Source organism: Eriocheir sinensis, unplaced genomic scaffold, assembly GCF_024679095.1.
Source record: "Eriocheir sinensis breed Jianghai 21 unplaced genomic scaffold, ASM2467909v1 Scaffold1051, whole genome shotgun sequence".
In the NCBI taxonomy this organism is placed as follows: domain Eukaryota; kingdom Metazoa; phylum Arthropoda; class Malacostraca; order Decapoda; family Varunidae; genus Eriocheir; species Eriocheir sinensis.
The window spans coordinates 82,997-110,767 of NW_026110354.1; the positions used below are offsets into that span (position 1 = coordinate 82,997).

Below are 27,771 nucleotides of genomic sequence, written 5' to 3' on the forward strand. Positions count from 1 at the left end.
CCACTCAACAGGAGCTAAACGATTCCAGGCTGGAGGCTGCAGAACTCATAGCCTCAGACCTAACTATTACATATTTCCGATTGGGGCAAGAAGAACCTGGTGTCCTTCAACGCCTCAAAACACAGTTTCTCCACCTATCCACTGACACAATCTTCCAGATATCTATCTCCTATTCTTTGACAACACTCAGCTATCACCTCCTTCAGCATAAAACATCCTCAGTCTATCCTTAACTCAAAATCTCAACTGGAAACTTCATATCTCTTCTCTTACTAAGTCAGCTTCCTCTAGGCTTGGCGTTCTGTACCGTCTCCGCCAGTTCTTCTCCCCTGCACAGATACTTTCCATTTATAAGGGCCTTTTCCGCCCTTGTATGGAGTATGCACCTCACGTGTTGGGGGCGGGGGCTTCATTCACACAGCTCCTAGACAGAGTGGAGTCTAAGGTCGGTATTATAAGACCTCTTACTGATAGTCTTCATCTCTTAAATTCCGCCTCTTTTTATCTTCTATCTATATGTTCACGCTGACTGCTCTTCTGAACGTGCTAACTGCAAGCCTCCCTCCCGCGGCCCTGCTGCACACGACGTTCTACTCCTGCTCATCCCTGCACGGTCCCAACCCCTTAGGCAAGAGTTAATCGGCATCTCCATTCTGTCATGCACTTCACGGGTAAACTCTGGAACAGCCTTCCTTCTTCTGTATTTCCTCCTGCCTATGAGTTACCCTCTTTCAAGAAGAGTGTATCAAGACGCCTCCACCCGAAATTGACCTCTCTTTGGCTACTCTTTACTTTATCTTTTATAGGAGCGGCGAGTAGCGGGCTTTTTGGGGTACTTTATTGTCATTGAGCCAGTCCTTGATGTAAAAAAATGGATCAACGCCTGCCCTCACTGATCGTAGAGGCTTTTTTCGGACCTTATAATCCCCTGATTAGGCTGCGCCCAAACTTATACCACTGTCATTTGCACAAGGAAATAATTTCATCACTTCACTGTTTCTGTTTTTGTATTTGATTTGTGTTTTTCTTTCTCCTTGTCCCAAGAGGTTTTGCCCTTCCCGAACACTATAATCCCCTGATCGGGCTGCGCCTAAACTTCCCCTACTGTCATCTGTACGCGGGAAATCATTTTATCATTTCCATGTTATTTTTTTTTTTGTATTTGTATTAGATATGTATTTGTATATTTTGTAAATAGATATTTCCTTGTTTTATATGTACGAGTATGTTTTGTAGAATCCCACTGATCAAAAAAAAGAATGTACAACCAAAGTATATATATATATGCTAAGAGGACACGATTGACATTTGTTCTGGAAATGTCTGAATATATATATATATATATATATATATATATATATATATATATATATATATATATATATATATATATATATATATATATATATATATATATATATATATATATATATATATATATATATATATATATATATATATATATATATATATATATATATATATATATATATATATATATATATATATATATATATATATATATATATATATATATATATATATATATATATATATATATATATATATATATATATATATATATATATATTGGTGAAGGTGAGTAGGGAAAATCAAGGGTCAAATCAGAAGTTTATTCTGACTAGTTTCTGCTTGGTACATCTTCTACAGAGTAAAGAATACACCAATGAAAGAATCCTATATTAATACACAAAGACAAATCCCTAACTGGTCACTTCCTAGGCTTCTCCTCGGTGGTCAGGTCGGGTCATGTGGACCTGCTTGGTGAGTGAGGTCTAGGTGGTGGTACCTGCTGGTGGTCCGCCCCTTTAATCGCCTGCATTGCCGTGACTGCCTCTTTGATCCTTGCCAATTTTATATCACCTGTTCTCTGGTTAATATTTTCATTCACTGATATATGTAGTGCTTCCAGTACATTCCTCCGTAGTTTGCTTATTCTTTCTCCAAATCACCGCCCTTCCCAATTAGGTAAATGTTCCCTCTCGTCAATATGGTTCACTAGTGCGCTCGTGTGACGGTGGTGACGAACGTCTGCTTTATGTTCTCTTATCCTTTGCCCATTAAGGAACACGGAACATTATGCAGAGGGGAGAGACTGAGAAAAAGTCAAAAGGAAACGGTTACATAGTGGTCCCCGATTCGAAACTAGCATGGGCTCTCACCACCGCGCTACGTCCGACAGGTACTGTGGTGGTGTGACAGTGGGAAAAAAAGATCGGTGAATTAGTGACATCTTAGAGGAATGACCATGATAATGAAGATAGTGTTGTGTACAGAATACCTTGTAATGGTTGCGAGACATACAGAGGCCTGGGCAAAATGATAAGAGAACATAAAGCAGACGTTCGTAACCACCGTCACACGAGCGCACTAGTGAACCATATTGACGAGAGGGGGCATTTACCTAATTGGGAAGGGGCGGTGATTTTGGAGAAAGGAATAAGCAAACTACGGAGGAAGGTACTGGAAGCGCTACATATATCAGTGAATGAAAATATTAACCAGAGAACAGGTGATATAAAATGGGCAAGGATCACAGCGGCAGTCACGGCAAGGCAGGCCATTAAAGGGGCGGGCCACCAACGGCTACCACCACACCCTAGACCTCACTCACCCAAGCGAGATCCACATGACTCGACCTGACCACCGAGGAGGAAGCCTAGGAAGTTACCATTTAGGGATTTGTCTTTGTGTATAAATACAGCATGCTTTCACTGGTGTATTCATTCCTCTGAAGAAGCTGTACCAAGCGAAACTAGTCAGGAATAAACTTCTGATTTGACCCTTGATTTTCCCTACCTTCTTCACCAACTTGTCAAAATCTCTCTCTCTCTCTCTCTCTCTATATATATATATATATATATATATATATATATATATATATATATAAAGACACATATGAAACATGGAAACATGGAAATGCAGGCAACAGAAACCTATTGGCTCATTACAAGGTTGCCCTTTGTGAATTAATCTGCTCGACAGCCACTTGGGGCTTGGAGCAGATGAACGATCTCGATGTTCAGTTTACTCCTGACGCAACGAAATGACGGTCGATTCGATATTTGAAGGAGTTGATAGTATTCCATTTACTACTTCTGAAGGAAAATTATTAAAGTGGCGGATGACTCCTTCCATTGCCTGTAACATCGACTCGACTGAAAGGGTAAATCGTTATTTCTAGCTCTTGAGTTGGTTTGTAGTTGAAAGAATTTGGAGTAATCGACCTTATTGAACTTTTTTCAGGTACTTGAAGACTTGAATCATATCCACTTGCAGGCGTCTTTATCCAGTGTAAAGTGATTGAGTCGTTGAGTCGTTCCTAGTACGGTTTAGCCCTTAAGATTGGAATCATATTCGTGGCGCACCGTTGAATCCTTTCCAGTAAATCAATGTATTTTCTGTAATTAGAGACCAGAACTGTACCGAACTGTACTCGAGATGTGGTCTTACCATGGGATCATACAGAGATAGCATCACATCTGGTGTTTTATACTTGAAGTTCCTCGCTATGAACCCGAGCATAGTGTTGGCTTTGTTATATACTTTTTTACAGTGATTCGCGTGTTTCAGGTCACTGCTGATAGTGACCCCAAGATCCTTTTCTTGATGCATCGCCTGCAGAGGTTTCCCATTCATGATGTATGTGTGGTTACTATTTCTGGACCCTATGTGCATGCCTTTGTATTTGTCAACATTAAAGGACATTTGCCATTTTTCCGACCATTCGATAATGTGATTGAGGTCTTTCTGGATGATTTCGAGGTCGGTCTCTGTGAGGGCCTTTCCACCCACCTTGGTGTCATCAGCAAATTTCGATATTGTGGATTTCAGTCCTGAGTCAAGGTCGTTGATATATATGATAAAGAGAATGGGTCCCAGCACCGACCCTTGAGGCACTCCACGAGTGACTGGAAGCCAATCGGAAGGCTGTCCGTTGAGGAGCACTCGCTGTTTTCTGTCGGTGAGCCAATCTCTTGTCCACTCAATCAAATTGGCTCCAATGCCCGCCGAGTGCAGTTTCAAGGAGTCGCTCAGCAGTACCTTGTCGAAGGCTTTCTGAAAGTCCAGGTATATAACATCAATGGGGATGTGGTCATCCCAGTTCTTATATATACCTTGGAAGACATCCAATAAATTCGTTAAGCAGGAGCGCTTGTTTCTGAAGCCATGCTGGGTGTCGGAGATTATATTATTGTCTTCTAAAAACTTGACAAGTTTGTCTCTGATAATCTTCTCGAGTATTTTTCCTGACAATGATGTCAAACATAAGGGACCTGTAATTTAATGCAACGCTTTTGTCCCCTTTTTTTTATAAATCGGTGTTACATTCGCTATCTTCCAGTCTTCTGGGACCTTATTCAGTTAAACTGACTGGTTTAATATGTTAGTGAGTGGCTGAAGTATTTGCTATTTAGACTTTTAATAAACGCAGGGACAAGTTGTCGGGTCCCGTTGACTTGTTCGTGTCGAGTTTGTTCAAGTACTTTTTCACTTCTGGTCGCATATTGAGTCAATTTCCTGGGCGTGATCCTGCTCGGAGTGTCAAGGCCCGGGAATGGTTTCGACGTCCTTGACTGTGAATACGGATGCGAAGTTACCGTTGAGGATTCTGGCCATCTGTTTACTATCCTGAGTTACAGATCCGGTCTCGTCTGTCAGGGGACCAATACTGGATTTCACTTTCTTTTTCGATCTGATGTATGTGAAGAATTTTTTGGAGTTGGTTTTGATGTCGCGCCCTATTTGTTTTTCATAGATGCGTTTTCTACTCCGAATAAGGGTACGACAAGCTCTGAGGCTGGTGGTACTGAGTACGGTCTTCGGCCTTTTTGAAAGTTTACTGCCATTTTTATTTCTCTGGTCATGCACGGTGGATCTATGGCACTATTTACTCGCCTGGATTTCGCAGGCACTATAGCATTCTCTACCTCCAGGACCTTATCTTTGAAGGCGTTCCATGCGTTTTCGATTGTATTGTCGGTGAGGTTAATTGGTCCCAGTTCGCAGCGAGAAGCAGCTCACGGATAAGTTGAAGTTTGCTTTTGTAGTCTGGTATCATTGACGGATTATTTACGAGTTTGCGACTTATGAAGTTATTTTGATATTAAAACGGATTAAGTGGTGATCCTGACCATTAATTTTCACCAACTTCACAATCGCGAATGAGGTCGGGGTCGGTTACTAATACCAGATCCAGCAGATTGTTTTCTTGTCGGTTGAGTTACAACTTGAGTGAAGAACGAATCCTCCACCACTTTTATAAGCCTGTTACCTCTTGATATACAGTCACCAGTCAGTGTTTGGGCAATTTAAGTCCCCAATTATTAATGCTTACTTTCTTTGTGTTAGAGAGTGAATCTCTTCGTATAGGGCAGTGTCGTCGGCTGCCTGTTGTTTTGGAGGCCTGTATACGGTTGCAAGTGTTAGTTTCTTTTATTTGCGGTTATATCCACATAGACAGAATCGGATTTTTGTGCGTCCTGTTTGTCTATTTTTATGGCAGGGAGCGTACTTTTTACGTAACAAATTACTCCTCTTCCTTTCTTGTGCTTTCTATTTTGTGGAAGTTTTCATACCCAGGAATGACAATTTGATATCAGATGCAGAATTAGCCCAAGTCTATGTGATGGCTACCACATCTGGTTTCTTTGTTGCAACATACGCCCCAATTTCGTCCTTTTTGGGTACTAAACTTGTGCATTTGTGTACAAAACAGAAATGTGACTACTGTTTTGACTGCGACTAGTGATGTCAGTTCGCTTGTCGGGGGCGTCGTTGGTTACATAGTTTCTTATAAGCCGCACCGACGCCACGGGTTGGTTGATCAAGGACTACCTTTGCCCCGCCCTGGCCTGCAGTTTTTTTTTAATAGCTTTTCGAAAAGTTTTCAACTGCCTTGTTCAGGAGCCTTCCCAGCCGCGCCGAACCATCCTCACCATCCTCGTTCAGGTGGAGGCCATCATCGTGAAATAGGTATGAGCGCTCATTGAAGTGCTGCCAGGCGTTTGTGAACGCTACGCCTTCATCGTTACATAACTGTTGTAGACTTTGTTGACGCCGTTCGCTTTACTGTTAAATCCGGCGAATGCATTGACTCTCGGTACAATCCCAGAGACGATGATGTGAGGGGACTTTGTCCTGTATTTCCGAATGAGTTGACGGTATTTTGACAGCAGGTCCTGAGATCGAGTTGACTGAACGTCGTTAGTTCCCGCATGGATCAGATACACTGCGTCTTTCTTCGCGCTTACTGAAACAGCATTGACAGCTGATTCATTATCGTCCAGTTTGACTCTTGGCATACAGTATCGCCTCCGAGTCGCTGTTTTACCGCTGCAAAACACCCCAATTTGGTCCCGCCTCAGACTGTCGCCGACTAGGGTGACCCAAGCAGTCAGGTTGTCCATGCCAGGAAATAACGTCCGGAGGCTGATTCACACTATACGTAAAGTGACTGGCACAGAACGTACCGTTCCACACCGACAAATTATTCTTCAATGGGGAAACCCATTGTTGTGTTCACACTGCTACGGACCTGCACGTCTCCGGCGTGGACCGTCACCAGCACTTGCTGGTCGGGATTCTCGGCGAGAATATTTTGCAGGTCCGTGCCGGTACGGAACGGTCCGTAGTCGGTCAGTGTTGGATAGTGTGAACACGCTTCCGTCATCGACCTGCACCTGCACAGCAGACAGGCGTAGCCTCGGGGAGCGTAGCACTCATTCATGTTCTCTCTCTCTCTCTCTCTCGCTGTTATTGCCTCCCTAAATTATGTGTTTCTTTTAGTGATAGTGTCATCATGTAGATTTAGCAACTCTTGAAACTGATGTCTGGACAGCCTGAAATACTGATGGAACTTTTGTTCGTCGTCCATCAGTTCTTTGTACAGTGTTGCATATATTATCCTTTTTTTGTTTTGATTTATGTACCCAAAGTCTTTTGTTTTTCTTTTGGAGATTTTCATTTTCCCCTTCTTCCATAAGAAGTGCTATCACTGCCAAGTCATTGTCACAAATATTCTCAAACATGGTTAGTATAGCTGAGAAATGTCCGGGCTGAAGGACAGGATCGTACTGCTGAGAAAGAGACGGTGTGAGCACGGTGTTGCCGGCCCATGACGGTCCTGTGCAGGTCCGGGTCATTTACGTGTTGGTGTAGTGTGAATACACATGTTGGTGCCGGTCAGTTACGGCCCCGTTAAGGCACGGTCACGCGCCGTAAACGTGCTGGTGAAGTGTGAATCGGCCTTGGTTCGTACAAATGACACCTGGGAGAATGGTTTTGTGAGTTTCTATGAAAGGGCGTGAGGTACAAGAGGGAGCGTGAGCGCGGGTGGGTTTGGAATTGGTGGCAGCGAAAGTAGTAGGTGGTTGGGGAAGTGGATGATGAGGTGGAAGGAGGCGTCTGATGAGGTATAAGAAGTGGAGGAGGAGGTGGAGGTCGCTGAAGGTGGAAGGGAAGATGGAGTGGTGGGGTGAGGCTAGAGAGGTGTTGAGGATGAAGGAACGGAGAGGGTAGGGAGCAGAAGAGGAAGGGGAGAGTTGAAGTCTGTGAGCAGATAGGAAGGGAGGTGGTTGGGGTATGGACGGGGGGAGGGGGTAGGAAGGGAGGTGGGAGGAGTAGGGAGGGCGGAGGTGGGTACAGGCTCTGATGGAGGGGTGGGGCAGGAGGAGGCGGCAGGAAGGAGCGGGAAGGAGGAAGAGGCATGAGGGTGGGAGGAGGTGAAAGCTTGGAGATGAGAGGGGGAAGAGGAGAAGGAGGTATGTGATTGGCTCAGAATTTCAGAATACGTGGTTGAGGACTCATGATGAGAAGGCGTATAAAGTGCGGGATACAATTTCCCATAACAAGGCATTTGAGCGTTTCAAGTCCTCGTTCGTCGAGTCGCTACAGTGAGGCTCTTAGAAGAGTTACGTCAAAGGGCGGGGTTCCTGTGGTGTGCCAAGGCGGCGGGTTGGAGGCATTTATGGTCCAGGGCTATTGCATTAAACTGCAGGTTGGCAGATTATTGCAAAGCCAATAGATGGACATTTGTTGACACCTAGGACCGTTTCTTTGGCAAGAACCACCTATACCGAGGGAACGGGGTTCACCTTTCATGGGAGGGGGTACAGATCTTGTCTGATGCCCTTGAACGTGGATTGGGGGCCCTGCAGAGTTTTTTAGGGTAAGTAAGAAGGGGCCTAAGATGGCAATACCAAGTGGGAGCACTAAATGTAGTAATAATAATAATAGCGGGTGCAGGGTAAGGCAAGGGGTAGATCTAAATGTGTACTATACAAACAGTAGAAGTATTAGGAATAAGATAGATTTATTGAGGGGAAAGGCGTGCGTAGAGAAATTTGATATGATAGCTATCACAGAGTCATGGATAAACACTGCAGACAGACACTTTCTCCCAGAATTAGAGATTGAAGGGTAGAAGTTATTCCACCAAGATCGAATAATCAGGAAGGGGAGTGGGGTCGCACTCTTCGTCAGGGACAATCTTAAGTGTGTCATTAACAACTCAATCAAGGAAGATAGCAATACAGAATCCCTCTGGGTAGAAACAATAGGTAGGAAGGAGAAGCTTGTCATCGGAGTACTTTACAGACCGCTCAACCTTACCAGGGACAGTAGCCAACCCCTTTTACAAGAACTTAGTAGGTGTCAAGATATAGAAAAGTGTGTAATTGGGGATTTCACTTATAGGAACATAGAGTGGGATACTTTATCCGGAGACCAAGAGGCACAGGATTTGTTAGATGTGATACAGGATAGTTTCCTTAAGCAGTTAATTAGAACACCAACGAGGGAAAAAAATATTTTGGATTTGTTGTTAACTAATAGAGAGGGCATAATAAGCAACATTGAGGTTGGGGATTCATTAGGTAACAGTGATCATAAGGAAATTAGATTTATTATCAAATGGGAGGATAGAGTCAGCAGTAACAACACATTAATACCTGACTTCAGGAAGGCGGACTACGAAGGATTAAAAAAAGCAGCTGCAAAGGCTTAGGGGAGTAAGAACAAAGGTAGGTCAGGACCCAGAGCAGGGAGGGTCGTTAATTTCTGATGATGTCACTAGTCAGGTCAGTAGCTTGGAGGGTGAGTACAATAGTCTGGTCAGGGGAATTAAACTAGGACAGAAACAGTTTATACCTCACAGGGAAGTCAGGTCAACAGGTAATTACCCGCGATGGATGACAGACAGGCTAAAAACTGAAATAAGAAGGAAAAGAGAAGCTGCCTAGTACAGGCCTACCGGCCTCTTGTAGACTCCTGCGTTCTCATGTTCTTATATGTTAGAATCAAAAGGGGGGAAACTCACCTAAGGGATAGTTACAACGATTTAGCTAGAACAGTAAAAAAGAACACGCGTATGGCAAAACGTAATTATGAGATTAGAATTGCTAGGAAGCAAAACAATCCAAAGGGCTTCTTTCAGTTTTATAAGCCCAAGGTCAGGATAGGATAGGCCACTTAAGTCAGGAGAAGCACCGATTGATAGAGATGATGAAATGAGCGAGGCGTTAAACAGATATTTCTTAACTGTATTTATCAAAGAAAGATTAGATGATATACCCCAGGGAGAACAGATCTACCTTGGAGAAGAGGTAGAAGGATTAACCGACATCAACATGAGTAGGAAGCTCGTGACTAGACAGATAGATAGACTTAAAGTCACTAAGGCGCCAGGGCCAGATGAACTTTTCCCCAGGGTAATAAAGGAATGAAAAATTGAAATCAGTGGGCAGTTAACATAATTATTTAGGAAGTCACTAGACACAGGGGTGGTGCCTGTTTCATGGAGGCAGGCACACGTCATTCCAATATTTAAGAAGGGTGACAAATCTTCTGTGCAAAACTATAGGCCGATTTGTTTGACGTCAGTTATAGGTAAAATTATTGAGTCAATAATAGCTGATAGTATTAGGGACCATATTGACAGACATAATTTAATTCACGACTAACAGCATGGGTTTATTAAAGGAAAGTCGTGCCTCACTAATCTTTTGTCCTTTTACAATAGAGTATATGAGGCAGCTGACAATGATGAGAATTGAGAGCTATGATGTTTATCTTGATTTTAGTAAGGCCTTCGATAAGGTACCTCACCAGAGACTGTTAAATAAAGTCAGGGCTCATGGAATAAGAGGGAAGATATGTGATTGGATTAAGGCGTGGATTAGCGACAGCAATGGGGTAATGTTACCAGTGGGGTTCCTCAAGGTTCAGTTTTAGGCCCGCTTTTATTCATTATCTACATCAATGGCATAGACAATGGGATAACTAGTGAGTAGTGACATAGGTAAATTTGCAGATGACACCAAAATAGGACGCAGTATTAGGACAGGGGAGGATGCTAGAGCACTACAGGAGGATCTCAATAAACTGTCAGCTTGGTCAGAGAAATGGCAGATGAATTTTAACATCACCAAGTGTAGCATACTTAGTGTAGGAACACGCAACCCATTACACGGGTATAATTTAGACTCCACAGCGATTGGCAGATCAGAGTGTGAAAGAGATTTGGGAGTGTTAGTGAACTCTGACCTAAAACTAAGGAAGCAATGTATTAGTGCGAGGAATAGGGCTAACAGGGTATTAGGCTTTATTAACAGGACGGTAACCAACAGGAGTGCAGAGGTCATCCTCAGACTCTATTTAGCGTTAGTTCGGCCACACTTAGATTATGCTGTCCAGTTTTGGTGCCCACGCTACAGAATCGACATCAACTTGCTAGAATCAGTTCAGAGGAGGATGACCAAGATGATTCAGGGGCTGAAGAACCTTCCATATCAAAATAGGCTGAAACATCTAAACTTTCATTCACTAGAAAGACGAAGAGTGCGGGGAGATCTGATAGAAGTATTCAAATGGGTCAAGGGTTTCAACAAAGGCGATATAAGTAAAGTAATGAGAATTAGCCAGCAGGATAGAACACGCAGTAATGGATTTAAATTAGAAAAATATAGATTTAGGAGAGATATAGGCAAGCATTGGTTTAGTAATAGGCTCAGCAATCACATGGTTAGTGCAGGGACGATAGTTTGTTTTAAGAGTAGACTGGATAACTACATGGACGAGGATGACAGGTGGCAGTGAGGTGTAAGGAGACAGGGTACTGGAGCGTACGCCCGTACCGAAGGTAAACGAGGATCAAGCCTCTACCTGTAACCCCTGAAACTACACCTCGCCCATCGTGAGTAGTGGGGGGATTCTGGAGCTGCCTTGTTCTAGGCTAAGTATTAGATTAAGTAATATTATTATTATTATTTATATAATTAAGATAGTTAAACATCATATAATTATTAAGAATATCTTTATGTTCAATAATATTAGAAGAACCATCGGCTAAGTTCGCCGCCATATTTGTAATAATCTGTCATGTGGCAGACCGCTCGCCTCTTGCTGGCCACGTCTGGCTGCTGTATTCCCTGCCTAATACAGTCTACATCCCTTGGCCAGCGTTTATCTTGTCCAGCAACCACAACACCTGGTGGCAGCGGTAAACTGTGGACCTCTGAGGAGCTTGTTCCTGCCCCAGTGGACTTAAAAGAAGACTTTGTGTGGGGCCGCCACCTGAGCGCCCTGCTGCCCACACCGCGTGTCGCCATACTTGCTGCCGCCGCCCAGCCTGGACCGGCCCCGCCTGTGTTTGGTTTGCACTTTGCTGTCTAGCAGAATAGTATCGGGTTCTCATTGTATCCTGTGCTTTAGGACCCTTCCTGCTTGTGTGCTGCCTGTGGCTGTGGTTGATATTTTGGCGTGCAAGATTTTCCAGCCTTCGTGGGACCCCTGCTTCTCCCCTGCTCCACGTGTGTCCGCTACCGCCTTGCAGTTTCCTCGAGCCTCGCTCTACCCTGCTACACTGCTACCCTGCTCCTGCTTTCTCCTGCTCCACGCGACAGTTGAGTTCTCAAGGCTTTCCTGTGTTTATTATTTTGTGCATGTGCCTGTTTATAATTTTGAACGGTTAAGATGGCTGCCGCTGTGCCTTGTGTGATGACGTCATTGCTTACTGCTCTGTCATTGGCTGCCGTGTTTTGTGCGCTGTGATTGGCTCAAAGGCAGCGTCTCTTCCGTGACGTCACGGCCTCCTGCGTATGTGATTGGCTACAGCTGAGCTGCTTCGCGCCATTTCTGTATTCCGTCCCATTAATTTTTTGTGCACATTTAACACAGTTTATTGTATACAGCAGTGATATTTATTCTTTGTCACAATTACACACATTCTGTCCACCAGTGTACATTTTCCTTCCGTAAGTGATTTGTGTACTTTTGGTGAAGAATCCTGTTTTCTCTTGTTCCCCTTGCTGCCAGAAAATTTCAGGGTAACTCAAGTAAATTTATGGCAAAGAAGAAAAACATTTATATTTTACAAACATTATACAACCAGTATTGATTTCATTGTGTGAACACTTGACTCACTAGTGACTGCTTGTGCTGTTAGCATTATTATTTTCTTCAGTGAGTCCACATTATCTTTCTTTTGAAAGTGGTGTTCATCTATATATTTTTTTTCTTCCTTATTTGATGATTTATGATTATATGGCATTGATGTAACCCTTATCAATATTTTTTCTGCCATTAACTATTATTATTATATGTCTTATTATGTATTAACTCTTCTGTGTTTTCTATGCTATTAAGATCTAATAACCTCTATTTTCCAGCTAATTTTTTCACCATGCCTGTCACTGATACTTCTGTTCCTACCTCTTCTACTAACACAATGACTACTACTACTTCTACTAACACAATGTCTACTACTTCTGTCTCTCCTTGCATTAAATTACTTCATCAGGATCCAGGTCTCGCTGTTTCTCTGGCGAGGACCCTATGTATTCAGCATCCTCTTTATCCAACAAGCTGAAGATGCCATGCAACTCTAATGTAACTACTAATGCTGACAAAATATCCTTTGTACGCCTCAGTTGACTCCTAACAGTCTTGCCTCTGATCTCATGCTGGCTTCTCACTTTCGTCCAGATCTTTTGAACTATGACTATGACAAGTTCAAGCCCATTTTCTCAACATTTTTGGAGCCTGTCAGCGTGATGATTCATTGCAGTTCTATTTCGTTTGGCTGAGTCCTCACTACTCAGTTAGGTTCTGGGGCCACCTTAGAGGTCAGGCCTGTGCCTCTGAAATAGCTGATGATGCTATCACGGCACTCAAAGATAAATGGGCTGTAAATGGTGCTGTCCCCTTAGATAAACTGAGAACAGTCTTGGAGGTTTTATTTGATGTCCAATATCGTACACCTGCAGAGAGACGTATGTCCTCTTACTCTAAAACCTGTTGACTCATTTTATGATTTTTCCACTAAACTTAGCAAAAATTGACTGAGTCCCCAAAGTTCCTCCTCCTTCTGCAGCTTCTGTTGTCTGGTTTCAAGGGCACCAGTATCCCTTCCTACTGCTTCACAGCAGCAGCCACAGCTCAAACGGTCTTCCCGGACCTGCTCGTATTGCTCGAAGGACGGACACACCTCGCGATTCTGCTTTCAAAAGAAGCGTGATGCTCGTGAAGGTTACAAGACAGCTGTCCAACTGCTTCTACCTCCTAAGGATGTTTCTGCGGCTTCTAGCCCTACCAAGCAGCCTGTCACTTCTTCTAAGCCTGCCCAGTAGCACAACAGTCGCAGACTTCTCGTTCCTTGAAGTATTGCGTTGTGCATGAGCATGGTAACCATACGACTGATGAGTGTTTCTCAATCTTGAGACTAAAGAATCAAAATTTTCTCAGCGCCCTCTCCGCATGCTCCGAGTTAAACTCATATTCTGTCCCATCAGTCATTGCTGCATGCTCGATCATTATTAACATTTTCATTTTCAGTAAATGGCATGCCTATTTCTTTTGGGAGTTGACACAGGTGCCATGGTAAATTTACTTAGTTTTTCTGTTTTTCAAGTGCTTAATGCTCAATCTCCCTTGTCACTCCAGTCCTCAGATGTAACTCTCACTAGTGTTCAAGGCATTCCTCTTAAAGTAAATGGTCTTATCAAGTTGCAAATTTGCCTTCAGATGATTCAAATTCTTTTTCAGACACATTTTATGTCACTGAGGACTTTGCACTTGAGTGTGATGGCATTTTAGGTTTAAATTCATTAATTTCTAACTCCCTTGATTTGTATCCCAGGCGCAGAGAGTTGTCTGTTAATGGATTTTTCCTTCAGGCAATGGATTCTCCCACCTCTTCTCAGTCGAGTTGTGCATCCAATGGATGTAGTCCCTGACACTTTGTTCACGCTGTGCACGCTGTTTCGCAGTCGTCTGAGCAAGCGACACCTGTATGTGCTCCTGCGGCAGTATCCACGTCGGGTACTGTGGAATCGAAAAGTTCGGTTTCCACCCATGCCAGGTGTCTGCTGTTCTTATTGGAGATCAGTATGTGGGCCCTACTAGTGCTGCACGATTGTCAGTACGATTGAAGGATGCCCCAGTTGGCAGTTCCGTACTGTCTCTTCCTGACAATGCTCGAGTTAAGCGGCTTGACTTTGAAAGTACTCTGTTTACTGTGTGACGACCACATCACTGAAGTCTTGGTCACAAATACTACAGGTTCTCCTGTACAATTGAAGGATGGTTTCCATCTTGGCAGTGTTGAAAGTTGTGACGGGTGGTTTTCCCAGGATCCTCATCATCTCATTGCCTCTGTTCAGTATGGTCCATCGCATATTGAGTCTACTGACAGAGCGGCCACAATTCGTGAGATAGCTCATGTAAAGGTTTTGGATTTCCTGAGGTTAAGCCCAGTCTTCTTCCTCTTTAGCCAAGTATAGGTCTGTTTTGCGTTGCCAGGTGAGTCGTTGGGTGCAACCGACAAAGTCTCGCACAGTATTGTACTTCAACCAGACACACGCCCATCCTACACGCAAGCGTACTGTTTGCCTCATAGCCAAAAAGCTGTTGTTGAGGACATGATTCAAGGTATGCTCAAAGACAATATCATTCAAGAATCAAACTCACCGTGGAATTCGCCCATGTTCCTCGTAAAGAAAAAAGATGGATCTTTTCGTCCTGTGATTGACTTCGTAGTTAACGGTCACTGTCCCTGATGTTGACCCACTGCCTGTTATATCTGAACTTTTGCAGTCCATTGGGAAGGGCAATTCAGTCTTTACGAGCCTTGACTTAGTCTGGTTTTTGGCAAATTCCACTTGCAACCCAGTCAAGAGAGATAACTGCTTTTTCTACGCCTTCAGGTCACTATGAATGGCTGAGATGTCCTATGGGTCTCCGTAATGCTCCCTTGACCTGCCAGCGTTTAGTAAACACCTTGTTTGCAGGTATTATTGGGAATGGCTTGTTTGTTTACCTGGACGACCTCATTCTTGTATCAAAGGACCTTGATAGTCATCTTGCTAAACTTGAAGTTGTCCTTCAGAAGCTGTCTCAAGCTGGCCTTACACTTAACATTCAGAAATGCAGTTTCCTCAAGTCTAGAATTCAATTTCTGGGTCATACTGTAGACAAAATGGCATCCATACCATGGATTGCAAGATCAAAGCTGTCACAAATTTCCTACACCTCAGACCACAGAAAATGTGCGTTCTTTTCTAGGTTGGCCGGTTATTACCGTGCCTTTGTCAAAATTTTGCATCCATTGCCTCTCCTCTGACTCGTCTCCTGAAGAAGGATGTCCCCTTTATGTGGCATGATGCACAGCAACATAGCTTTGATGTTTTGAAACATGCGCTTACTAATACGCCTGTTCTCACCTTCCCAGATTATGGCATGCCCTTCACCATGTGCACTGACGCATCGGCTTTTGGCATTGGTGCTGTCTTGATGCAGCAATTGGAAGGTCAACATCAACAGGTGATTGCGTATGCTAGCCGTGTCCTCTCACCGGCTGAAAGTAAATATTCAGTGACTCACCTTGAAGCTCTGGCTGTTGTGTGGGCACTTAAACATTTTCGGGAAATCATTTTTGGTTATCCCATAACCATTTACACAGACCACACTGCAGTAACTCAACTTTTCCAGGGTAAAGGTAAAAACCTTTCAGGCCGTCTTGCTCGTTGGTATTTAACTATTCAGGAATTTAGTCCTACCATCAAGTACTTTCCAGGCAGAGCAAATGTTGCAGCAGACGCCCTTCGCAATATCCCTGTTTCTGCAGTTGCTCAGGTTCATAATTTTCTGCTGAAGAGCTCTGCTGCTCAGCGCCAGGATTCCTTATGGAAGGCTGTCGTCTATGCTCTCGAATCGGGTGACGAGTCTGCCTTACCTGCGCTGCCTGTTCCTTTTTCTCAGTTTCTACTGGAGAATGGTTTCTGTGTCGTGTCGTCACTCTGGGTGAGGACACTGTGAAACAACTGGTCATTCCTTCGACTGAGGTAGAGACTGTTTCAAACTTGTCCATGACATGCCTCAGGCAGGTCATCCTGGACGTGACAGAACCTTAACTGCCGCTCGTCAGAAGTATTATTGGCCGACGATGCGGATTGACATAGAGCGATATGTAGCCCAGTGCACTTCTTGCGCCAGTTCAAAGGCTCTACCAAGACTGCTCCTATATTAGAGTATCCCTTGCCTGATGCTCCATTCCACACTGTAGGCATTGATCTTACAGCTCCCACGCAGTCATCAAGGATCGGCGACGTGCTCGCCTGTGTAGACCATTTCAGCCGTTTTGTCGTGTTGGTGCCTTTGCCGAACAAAGCTGCTCAGACTGTGGCCCATGCTCTTGTCTCTCATCTAATTTGTCCTTATACCACCCCATATCTTACTCTCAGATAATGGAACTGAATTTTCAAATCAGATACTCAAACAGATTTGTGACAAATTTAACATAAAGCAAACCTTCATTGCAGCTCATCACCCTGCCTCTAATGGTCTTGTTGAGAGGACTAATAAGAAAATTCTTGATGTCCTTCGCCACTTTGCAGGTGATTTTCATGATTCATGGAAGATTGGCTTCACATGTTGCTGCTAGTATTAATACTTCTCACTGTTCATCTACGGGAAATCTCCATTTTTTGTTCTCTATGGACTGATAAGCGTCTGCCCTATGATGTTTTGTTTGACTCCCCTAAACCTCTTTACAGTGATGATTATAATCAAGTGTTGCTCCATATGTTCCAGTCTATCCACCAGTCAGTACGTAAGAGACTTGCCGCTTCACGGGCTGAGATGATTCAGAAGCAACACCTCATTGCTACACCAGTCACCTTGACTGTGGGTGACCAAGTTATGAAGCGTTCCCTGACCGTCAATGTAAACTTGTTCTAAATTCATTGGCCCTTTTGTGATTACGGAACAGCTTCACGGCCATAAGTTTAAGATTCTGTATGTATTGTCAAAAGCAAGTGAAGTCGTGCATGCTGACAGGCTCAAAAAGTTTGATGCCTTGTCTCCTTAGGGCCTTTTTCTTCCTTTCTTTATAATTGTTGCTCGCCATGCTATGTTTGTGCTGGCTTCCATTTTTTTTTATTTTTCTTTTAACATTTTCCTTATTTTCACACTGTGAGGGCACAGTGAGGTGTGGCTGAGCCATGTTCTAGGCTAAGTATTAGATTAAGTAATGTTATTATTATTATTATTATTTATATAATTGTTAGTTAAACATCATATAATTATTAAGAATATCTTTATGTTCAATAATATTGTAAGAACCATCGGCTAAGTTCGCCGCCATATTTGTAATAATCTCCATGTGGCAGACCGCTCGCTTCTTGCTGGCCACACACCCACTGACGTCTGGCTGCTGTATTCCCTGCCTAATACAGTCTACATCCCTTGACCAGCGTTTATCTTGTCCAGCAACCACAACAGCCTTGTGTAGGCCACTGGCCGCTTGCAGTTTCCCAATGTTCGTATGTTCTTATGTCCTTATGTGAGCTGTTTGTATACGGAAGTCCAAGACACAATATCTACATTTAGACTGGCTGCTTTGGAAGTGTAGTGCAAATTTCAAGTAACAATTACTGCAGTTGAAATATTTGGACGGCATGGTTAATTTGTTATTTACTAAAGAAAGAAACTTTGACAAACAAGTTGTATTTAGAATCGCGGTAGTAGTCCTTTATCTATTTTGTTTTTATTAGTTTATTTAGTTAATTATTTATGGGACTGTTGACGCTATACTACTTTTCTGACCAAGTAATTATTGAGTTGTGCGCAGTTTAGTCTGTTCTTGAAGCGAGTAAATTTCTGTGAGCGGGTGCTTTGTATGGGCTCAGGTGTTTTTCACGGGCAGGTGCAGCGGCGCGCGGAGACAAGTGGTTCAGCGGAAATTCCAACCTATACTCTCAGGGGAATGCTTCTCCTCGGCGTGGCTGGTTCTTTGTCTGTCTGTAAACACATACCTGGAACTAAGTTAGTATCGTGTGGCAGGCAGCAAGTGATAAGTTAAAGCAAGTTTGCCACTGTGTTCTGTAGATATGCTCAAGCAAATAACTACTAGGAAATAAATGCTACAATTATACAAAAAAATAACACTTATCCGCCCGATCGAGTAACTGGAGTTTGAAAAAACACAGCAAGTAGAAACGTCGGCTTGTGGAGTCGGTCGGTTACGGCACTATCAAAAGACCGATGGAATACGATAAACACGACGCGATTACAGCCAGGAGATGAAGCACAAGTATGCGAGCTAGGTCACAAGAGTGTGGGTCGCCGAGAGGTGGTATACACTTCCGTCCCCGTGAGAGGTCAGGCTGGATGATTGTAGATAAGGAGACTGGACTATTAGAGCTTAACTCGGGCCCGGTAGACTACAAATAGGTAAATACAAATAGGTAAACACACACACACACACACACACACACACACACACACACACACACACGCGCGCGCGCATATGCACCTCACCCACCCACCCACCCACACACACACACACACATACAGACGTACAAACAGACACACCTGGGATCAACACCTGACCTCGCTTGACCCTAGAGGCTTTTCGTTTTCTGACCTCTATAATCCCCTGCTTAGGCTGCGCCCAAACTTACCCCACTGTCATCTGCACAAGGGAAATCATTTTATCATTTCCCTGTTTTGTTTTTGTATTTGATTTGCGTTTGTATGTTGTGTATGTTTTATATGTATGTTTTTTAGAATCTATATTGTTCACTTATTTAATGTCCTCAATTTGATTTACTAAAAATGAGATATGTTATAAGTGTGGAAGAAAATAGTCGCTCAGTGACATACACACACACCCACACACACACACATATCTATATATATATATATATATATATATATATATATATATATATATATATATATATACACATATGTACAAACAGACACACATTGGATCACCATCTGACCTCATTTGTTCGTAAAATTTTCTACGCCCATTTTTCTGGATTGTCAGATGACGAACTGATTGTCCTGCCTATATACTTGAACATTTTAATATTTTACCTTGTGATACTCTTGTGATTATTTTATAAGTATTATTCTACTATTGTCTAGTTACCTGTGAAATACAATGTACTAAAACTAAAAAAATATACCAATAGATTTTGTACCATTAAATAAAAATAGGAAACTAAAGGATTAGGCGGAGTTGCCATATACGAACCAGGCAAATGTTGGTCTATCTGTATAAAAGCCCTTATACTCTTCACTCTTGTATCTTTCCCCTGAAGATGTAATACACGAAAGCGCTCGGGATCCTCGTGTTTCCTTGACTTCCTCAGTGGTCACCACCATATATATATATATATATATATATATATATATATATATATATATATATATATATATATATATTTATTCTTTGGTATAGTTTAGCGTGGGAGATAAGGTGTGTGTGTGTGTGTGTGTGAGAGAGAGAGAGAGAGAGAGAGAGAGAGAGAGTGTGTATGTGTGTGTGTGTGTGTGTGTGTGTGTGTGTGAGAGAGAGAGAGAGAGAGAGAGAGAGATTTTTTGTTCAGTACTAGGCTATCAATAGCTGCTGTTTTACTCATTGTTATACTCATTTCTTTCTGTTTGTGTATTGCTCAGTACTGGTCACACACACACACACACACCGTAGGGGAACGGCTGGCTGTCTCGAGAGAGATCCGCAGCAGACCAAGAGGTGAATTACACACACACACACACACACACACACACAAACATCGTCTCCCACGCTGAAATATTACAGAGAAAAATATATATAGTTGTGGAATTAGTAAAAGCATGGAGACAGGCTAATATGGTCAAGTAAACATAAGAGAGAGAGAGAGAGAGAGAGAGATTTACATAGATTTACATAGAAAATCAGACCACACAGACCCCATGGTCCAGACTAGATGGCCTCTCCTTAAACGTCAGTGATCCTTCATTAATCAGATGGCTCCAAAACTTTCCATTTCTACTCTAGTTAATATTAGTTAAAGGAAGTGACAGTCGAGCTTGTTTTTAAAGGAGTCAATGGTGTTACACTGGGCCACTGAAGATGAGAGCTTATTCCATTCTCGCACTACAACGTTGATGAAGAAACATTTGGTGCAGTCTGAATTTACTTGTCTACATTTGAGTTTTAGCCACTCGCAAAGTGTCATCGATCATAAACAATTTTGTTCTGTCTACATTCGTGAAACCATTAAGTATTTTAAAACATTCGATCAGTTTTCCTCGAAGGCGACGTTTCTCAAGAAAGAACATGTTACGGGTGGAAAGCCTTTCTTCGTAGGATTTGTTGCGCAAGGAAGGGATCATTTTTGTTGCCCGACGCAGAACACCTTCTAATTTAGTAATGTCCTTTGCATGGTGGGGAGACCAAAAATGTACCGCATATTCCAAGTGGGGTCTGACTTAACTATTGTAGAGCGGAAGTATTACATCTTTATTCTTGAATAAAAAAAATTATTTTAATGAAGCCCAACATTGTTCGCTTTATTTGCTGCATCGATGCATTGCTGTGAGAATTTGAGGTTTGACGCGATTTTGACCCCCATGTCCTTAACGCATTGAACGCTTGTGAGTTTAACGCCGCGCATTTCGTAATCGAACTTCTTATTTCTTGTTCCAACTTGAAGGACCTGGCATTTATCTACGTTAAAGGGCATCTCCCATCTATCCGACCAAGCTGAAATTTTGTGCAAATCCTCTTGGAGAGAGAGAGAGAGAGAGAGAGAGAGAGAGAGAGAGAGAGCACGTGTTTATGTAAGCGGGGTCTAGACGGGTATGTTGGCCGCGCACGTGCTTTGGGGACAATGAGAACTCCGGGAACGGAGGAATCACAGGCACGTAACAGCGGCAACAATGGTGGAAGTTTTGAGTGGTTGTTAGTGAATGTTTACTAGGGAGAGTGAATTTAATAGACATGATGGGCAGAGGAAAATATTGACTACCTGGAAGTAATGCAAGTTTCAGACCAATAAGATAAAGAAATAACGGAAGGTTTGGACGCGAGAAGAGCATTGGGACTGGATGGTGTGTCAGGCTAGCCCCTGAGGGAGTGCAGTAAGCAACGATCTGAAAAAATCCAATGAGTCATAGTCAGCTCGCTGGCAGACGGGCACGGTCCCAGGTTCAGTTTTCGGGTGGAATGGAGATGGGTGGGGAGTCTCCTTAACCATGGCCCTTGTCCACCCAGCAGTGAACGGGTGTCGGGTGTCAGTCGGGGGTTGTGTTCCACCTCTTGTGTGTGTGTGTGTGTGTGTGTTTTCAGTTGTACCCAAAGTCCCTTTACTTGAGAGTTCCATGTGAATCTGAAAAGGGTACTACTGGCTGGCAATCGCAAGTCTATCGTGTGGTTGAAGATGGTGAATTGCACACACACACACACACACACACACACACACACACACACACACACACACACAAAGTTACTATATCGGATAATTTGCTTCCAGAGAAAACAACCTGGTGAGAAACATAAAAGTTGCTTTTTAAAACCTGGATGAGAAAATGATGGAGAAACTGCTTGCAACCATGATACGTCCAAGACTGGAATACGCAGCAATATAATGGTCACCGAGTACAATGACAAGTATAAGCAAGGTAGAGAAAATTCTGAGGGTAGAAACAAAGCTGGTGCCAGGCCTAAGAGAGTTAACATACGAAGAGACATTAAAGCAGCTGAGCCTACCGACAATTGAACAGAGAAGTGAGAGAGGAGATCTGATTGCTGTTTATAGGGTGCTGAGTGGGATGGAAAAAGTGGTAATAGATGATCTTATAGTATGGGATACAAGAGAATCAAGAGGCCGTGGGAGGAAGCCTGTAGAAGAGTCATAAAGAAGAACAGCTTTCCACAAAGAGTGGTGGTGGCCTGTAACACCTTAGAAAATATGTGGTCCACGCAAAGACGATTCATGAATTTAAACCCAAGTTGGATTATAGCAGATATAGAGACAGTATCAGCGTAGCTCCTCGCCCGTATACCACAACTAGGTAAATCCATCTAATAAATACACACTAACCTTGATGGTGTATGTAGTGTTGGGTTGAAGGTGGTTTATAAGAAATCTCCTGTGTAGTCCCACTGTTTGCTGTTTCCGTCCTGTGGCCTCTCCTTGTACATCCCAGGACACTATGAAGGACTCAAGCTGTCCATTAAGGGGGCTGTTCTGGAGGTAGTCCCACGCCACCAGCAGGGAAGTCCCGTTTGCCTCTTCCGTTCGCAAATTTGTCACATTCCCAGGCTCTGTGAGGCATAAGTAGAGTCACCTTTCCCTTGCAGTGTAAGAGTGACGCACTGAGTCATGATGCGCAACTTTCTAAATACAAGCTAAGAATTTTAGTCATCACCGAGTGGCCTATACTTACATGCTGTCCTGGAGACCACCTATGAACCAGGACTTGATTTTTTTTAAAGGGGATCAAACATGAACTCCGTGGGCTAGTAAGATCCTAACAAGATGACACCACTATAAAGGCTTGCCTGCACCATAGCAGGCTGTGGCCGACAATCGGGCTCCATCAAGAAAACCTACCATCCCCATAGCCCGTCTATCTGTCTATCTACATACCGTACTTGTCAAAATTATTCGGTACCTTCTTTCCCACCCTGTTTATCAGTGAATACATTGAGGAATGTATATGAAAGAATGTACTTAGTTTACATTTAAATACTTAGCAGGGTTGCCTTTCTTTATCTTTACACTCTCAATACGTCTAGGAGGTGACAGAGCAAGGTTTTTCAATGTATCAGGTGAGATATTGTCCTAGGACTCACGAATGGCCGCCTAAGCTTGGGTACGGAACTGACGTCCTTCCCTTGTAAATCCCTCCCGATAATGTGCCACAAGTTTTCAACATTACTCAGATCCGGGCTATTGCCGGTCAATCCTTTGTAAGGGGTACCATGCAGTCCTTGAGCCAATGGGTCACAGATTTTGCTGTGTGGGCAGGGGCACCATCTTGCTTGGAGACGCTGGCCTTGGCGAGCTTGAAAGACTCGGGCAGATGGTCACACAGCAGCTCCAGGCAGACATGTTGGTTAACTTCGACGTTCTTTGGAAAAACAACAAGTTTGCCAATACCCCTGTCAGTATTCCCGATCGTCTTGGAGACCGGCCCAACATACTAAATCTCTTCCTTACCTCTAACCCTTCTGCTTACTCTGTCAAACTATTCTCTCCGTTGGGCTCCTGCGATCATAACCTTATTTCTGTATCCTGTCCTATTACTCCTGTACATCCTCTGGACCCACCGAAGAGGCGATGTCTCTGGCATTTTGTTTCAGCTCGGTGGGACGACCTGAGGATGTATTTTTCCGATTTCCCGTGGAATGCTTAGTGCTTCCAGGAGAGAGACGGGGCATTGAAGAGAAAGAAGAATATGCGTGTTATGCACCTGAAAGGTGCCCTGCGCATTATATATCCAGATCCAGATCCAGATCCAGACTACTCTGTGTGTGCCCATCGCATCACAGAGGTGATTGTCTCTGGAATGGAGGCATACATTCCACGTTCTTTCTCTACTCCTCATGCTAAAAAGCCTTGGCTTAATCATGCTTGTTCTCGTGCAATTAAAAAATAGAGAGGCGGCTCACAATTTTTTTTTTTTTTTACGTCTTCGGCTCCGGCGCCAGTAGACTTGTCTTGGAGGGGCCTGATGGTATGGCCCAACCCGTTGTGGCGCAGGCCAGTGTTTATAGCGGCGCCATCTTGCATTGGCTCATACTGCCCTCCCGGAGCTCATCTTTATTCCTAGAATCTAGAGTCTGGGTTGATAGGTGGCTTCTGGACAGCATGTGGGTAGTCTTAAACCACTCGGCGGTGGCTGAAAAATCCCATCTTGGTGTCACCGGGCGGGGCGCGAACCCGCGTCGTCCTGAACGCGGCGCTATCACGCTATTCACTCAGCCACCGCCTCCCCAACCAGAGCCTTCGCACTCCTGCTAACCATGATCTTTATATTTATGCACGAAACCGTGCCAAATCTATTATTCAACTTACTAAAAGCTCTTTCATATATAGAAAATGTCAAAACCTTGCTTTTTTCTAATTCTTCCCGTGACTTCTGGCACCTAGCCAAAAATATCTCCTCCAGTTTCACTTCTTCCTTTTTCCCTCCTCTCCCTAACCCTGACGGCAGCACCGCCGAACTCGGCCTCCACGGTTGCATGTAACGTAAACTGTAGCCTTGTCTAACCATAGCATTGAGATCCAGTCCTCCTCACTCCAGGCAAGATATTTCATGCAAAAGGCAACCCTATGATCTCTCTGTGCCTTTGAAAGAAGAGGTTGGTGTAACCTAACTCCCGCACACAACGTGTCATGGTACGCATGGAAGTCTCCCCAAACAATTCAGGGTTGCTATCAAGATCTTACTGTTGTTAGTGGATTTGCTCTTAAGGTACGCGTTATGATGTTCAAAGCCCTTGGAAAAGTCTTCCTATGACGCCCTGTCCTAGGTTTCTGGGATGGGTCTCCAGAGTCCAGCCCTCCTCCCTCCCGAAATCGCTCTATGCATTTCTTGACTGTGGACTTTGCCACATTCAACAGATCACTGATTTCTTTAGTTCCATGGCCTGCCTTCTTTAGTCCAATGATATGGGCACTTACTTCTTTAGTTAATTCCTTTGTAGGCGCCATGGTAACGATACACCCCCTAGGGAAATGAAAAATGAAAAAGGCAAGGTCCCGAAGAAAGGGGTTACCTATGCATTCTCTACCCACAGCGGCGTGGAGACGACTGGCTAGGTCAGTGGTTCTTAACCTGGGTTCGACCGAACGCCATATGGTCGGTGAGCCAGGCTCAGGGGTTCGGCGAAGACCCTCCCGAAAGACATTGCAATTTTGCAATTTGAATTTTAAGCAATTTTTTTCATATTTTTATGAATTAGAACGAAATTCATTCTTTGTTTTATCCAAAATTAATATACTTTTGAATTTTGAAGCATTTTTTCTTCCTCTTGTGTTTTTTTTTTCTTTTTCTTCATACTTGAGAGGTTCGGCTACTGTGCTGAGGTTTCATTAGGGTTCGGCACCTCTGAAAAGGTTAAGAACCACTGGGCTAGGCTCACTCTCAGTGTCTCACTCTCCGCTCTGCCGGTGGAGCAGGCAAAGTGTAGGAGCTAGGACAGACTGTAGGTGAGCCGATCAGCGCGCAGTATTGGAGGCCGGCACTGCCAGACGCATGACTTACCACTCGTTGCCGGTGTAGCAGGCTAAAGTGTAGGAGCTAGGACAGTTTGTAGGTGAGCCAATCAGCGCACAGTATTGGAGGCCCGCGCTGCCAGACGCATGACTTATGCTGGGATCACATATTTGCGATTTTGCCTCTCCGACTCACTGCGATACCGGAAATGGGAAAAAAAGTGGTGAAACTGAAATCTAATACGCTTTCGCTGCAACAATCGTCTTTCTGAAACGTAGCAGAGTCGCCACGTATCGCGCGTGATCGCGCGATGCGGCCACCGCTGCGATTTGTTTTGGAATGTTCAAAACAGATCGCAACTGCCTCTGCGATTCCCATATCGCTCGACTCATCGCAGCGTGATTGCAGTGTGAACGCAGTGAAAGCGTAGCACACTGCGACTCGGCAACGCTATCGTTGCAAAGATTGCAGTGGCCTGTGACAAATCGTTAGCGAATCTAGCAACTTTCTCATCGTAAGATGTGGCGACGAAGTATCACAGCGGCGTCTCTTATTAATAAGCTGGGCGAGCGACGCTCCCTCGCTGAGAATCCACACTGCTGTGCTCTGGTGACGACTGCCTCTCGCTCTGGCAACCACCGCTCCCGCCCACAAAATGCCACACAACGTCTTTTCCCTTTCAGGACACCTACATCATGCCGAAGGAAAGGAAGGACAGCAACCCTCCCCCAGAAGACCAAGAAGACCAAAGTCTCACCATCAGCCCCCACACCTAACATGGTTTAACACACCCTCAACACCTAACGACCAGCCTGCTATGGAAGTAATCGAGAATCCACAAGAGGTTATACAGGCACTGCCAGCTCCTCCACCCCCACCAGCGCCTGTTTTACAGGAACAAAAATCCGATCTAGAGTGGCATGTCCAACCAGAAACTGAGGATGAGGACGCCGACGAAGAAGAAGAAGAAGAAGAAGAAGAAGAGGAGGGCCAGGCGGCGTGTGCAATGAGGAAAAGGCCGCTGTCCCTGCCGGCAGAGGTTGAGAGGGAGCTGGGGGAATGGCTGCAAAAAAACACCTTCCTGTATGACCGGGGACTGACAGACTACAAGAACACTGTAAGAAAAAAACCGAGTTTTAAAAGAAAAGGCCTCCTCCTTCAACCCACCCCAACAGGTGGTCACGATTAATTGCAGTACATCGTTGCGAAGTCGAACTGGCAACGAGAGCTAGTCGAGCAGCAGTCGAGCAGCATTCTTTATCCATTGCAATAATCGTGCGTACGTCGCAGGTGCTCACGATGTGCTCACGATGAATCCCTGCATGAGTTTGCGATAATTGCAGTAAGCTGCGATACGCACTCGATCTTTCCTCGCTTCGCCTGCAATGATTGCAAAGGTCTACGACTAAGCGAGCGGAGATTGAGCACACATCGTAATGGATCACGAGATCTCTTTTGTCGCAACAAATCGCGCTTCTCGGATAGCGAACGAGCTGCGATTCCAACATTTTCGGTATCGCAGTGCGTCGCAGAGGCAAAATCGCAGATGTGTGATCGCAGCATTACCACTCGTTGTCGGAGAGAGATGCAATAACTTCAGTATGTGATGAGCATTATATAAAAAAATATAGAGGAGGGATGATCTGCTCACGCTACACCGGCCCAAGACGACGGAAGGGAGTTGCCAGATACTTTCTATCTGCATAATTTCACCTCAGAAAACACCATACTTTTTCGCCATAAGTATGCGGCCGCAAGGGGTAGGGACCGCATGCTATTGACAAGTACACATCTCCAACGCCCTGCTCCCTTGCGGGAACTTCACTTCAGGGGATGGCCGTGGAAGAACTGTTTCCATGTCTCGCTGTTCTGGCACTCCCTCTCAGCACATTCAATCCTTCTGCTTCAAACTCTCTCACTGCAATGTTCACTCACCCTATTGATCCACTTCACATTTTGTGTTTCCCTAACACCCTCTCCGTCAATCCTTCCCTCATGCATTCACTCCCTTCACGAATTCATTCTACCCCATTCTCATCACGTGTCCCCCAAAAATGGTGTGGGTCATGGTCTTGATTTAGGAATCAGTTACTTTAGGTTAGCTTAGGTCAGGTTTGTGTGTGTGCGTGTGTGCACATACAGAATTTAACCTACCAAACTCTCCCCTAAACCAACAACAAGACCTAGGCCAAAGTGTCTCGTCCATCCTTGTATCCATTCTTGCACTTATATGGTTCGATGGGGAGGCCCACC

General features: G+C 44.1%; 1 protein-coding gene across 5 annotated transcripts in view; it reads right to left on the reverse strand.

Annotated features, from left to right (window-relative positions):
- LOC126989104 (phosphatidylinositol phosphatase PTPRQ-like) overlaps positions 1 to 27,771 on the reverse strand; it is a 100,760-nt gene that overhangs the window by 54,576 nt on the left and 18,413 nt on the right. For 2 of the 5 annotated variants that reach the window (XR_007742885.1, XM_050847677.1), the window contains exon 4: positions 22,395 to 22,618. The exons of the other annotated variants lie outside the window; for them this stretch is intronic. Coding sequence is in view for 1 of the 2 variants with exons in the window: in XM_050847677.1 (XP_050703634.1) it covers positions 22,395 to 22,618 (224 nt within the window). In the remaining variant the exon portion in view is untranslated. The remainder of the gene's footprint in view (positions 1 to 22,394; positions 22,619 to 27,771) is intronic. 5 annotated transcript variants of the gene reach the window in all.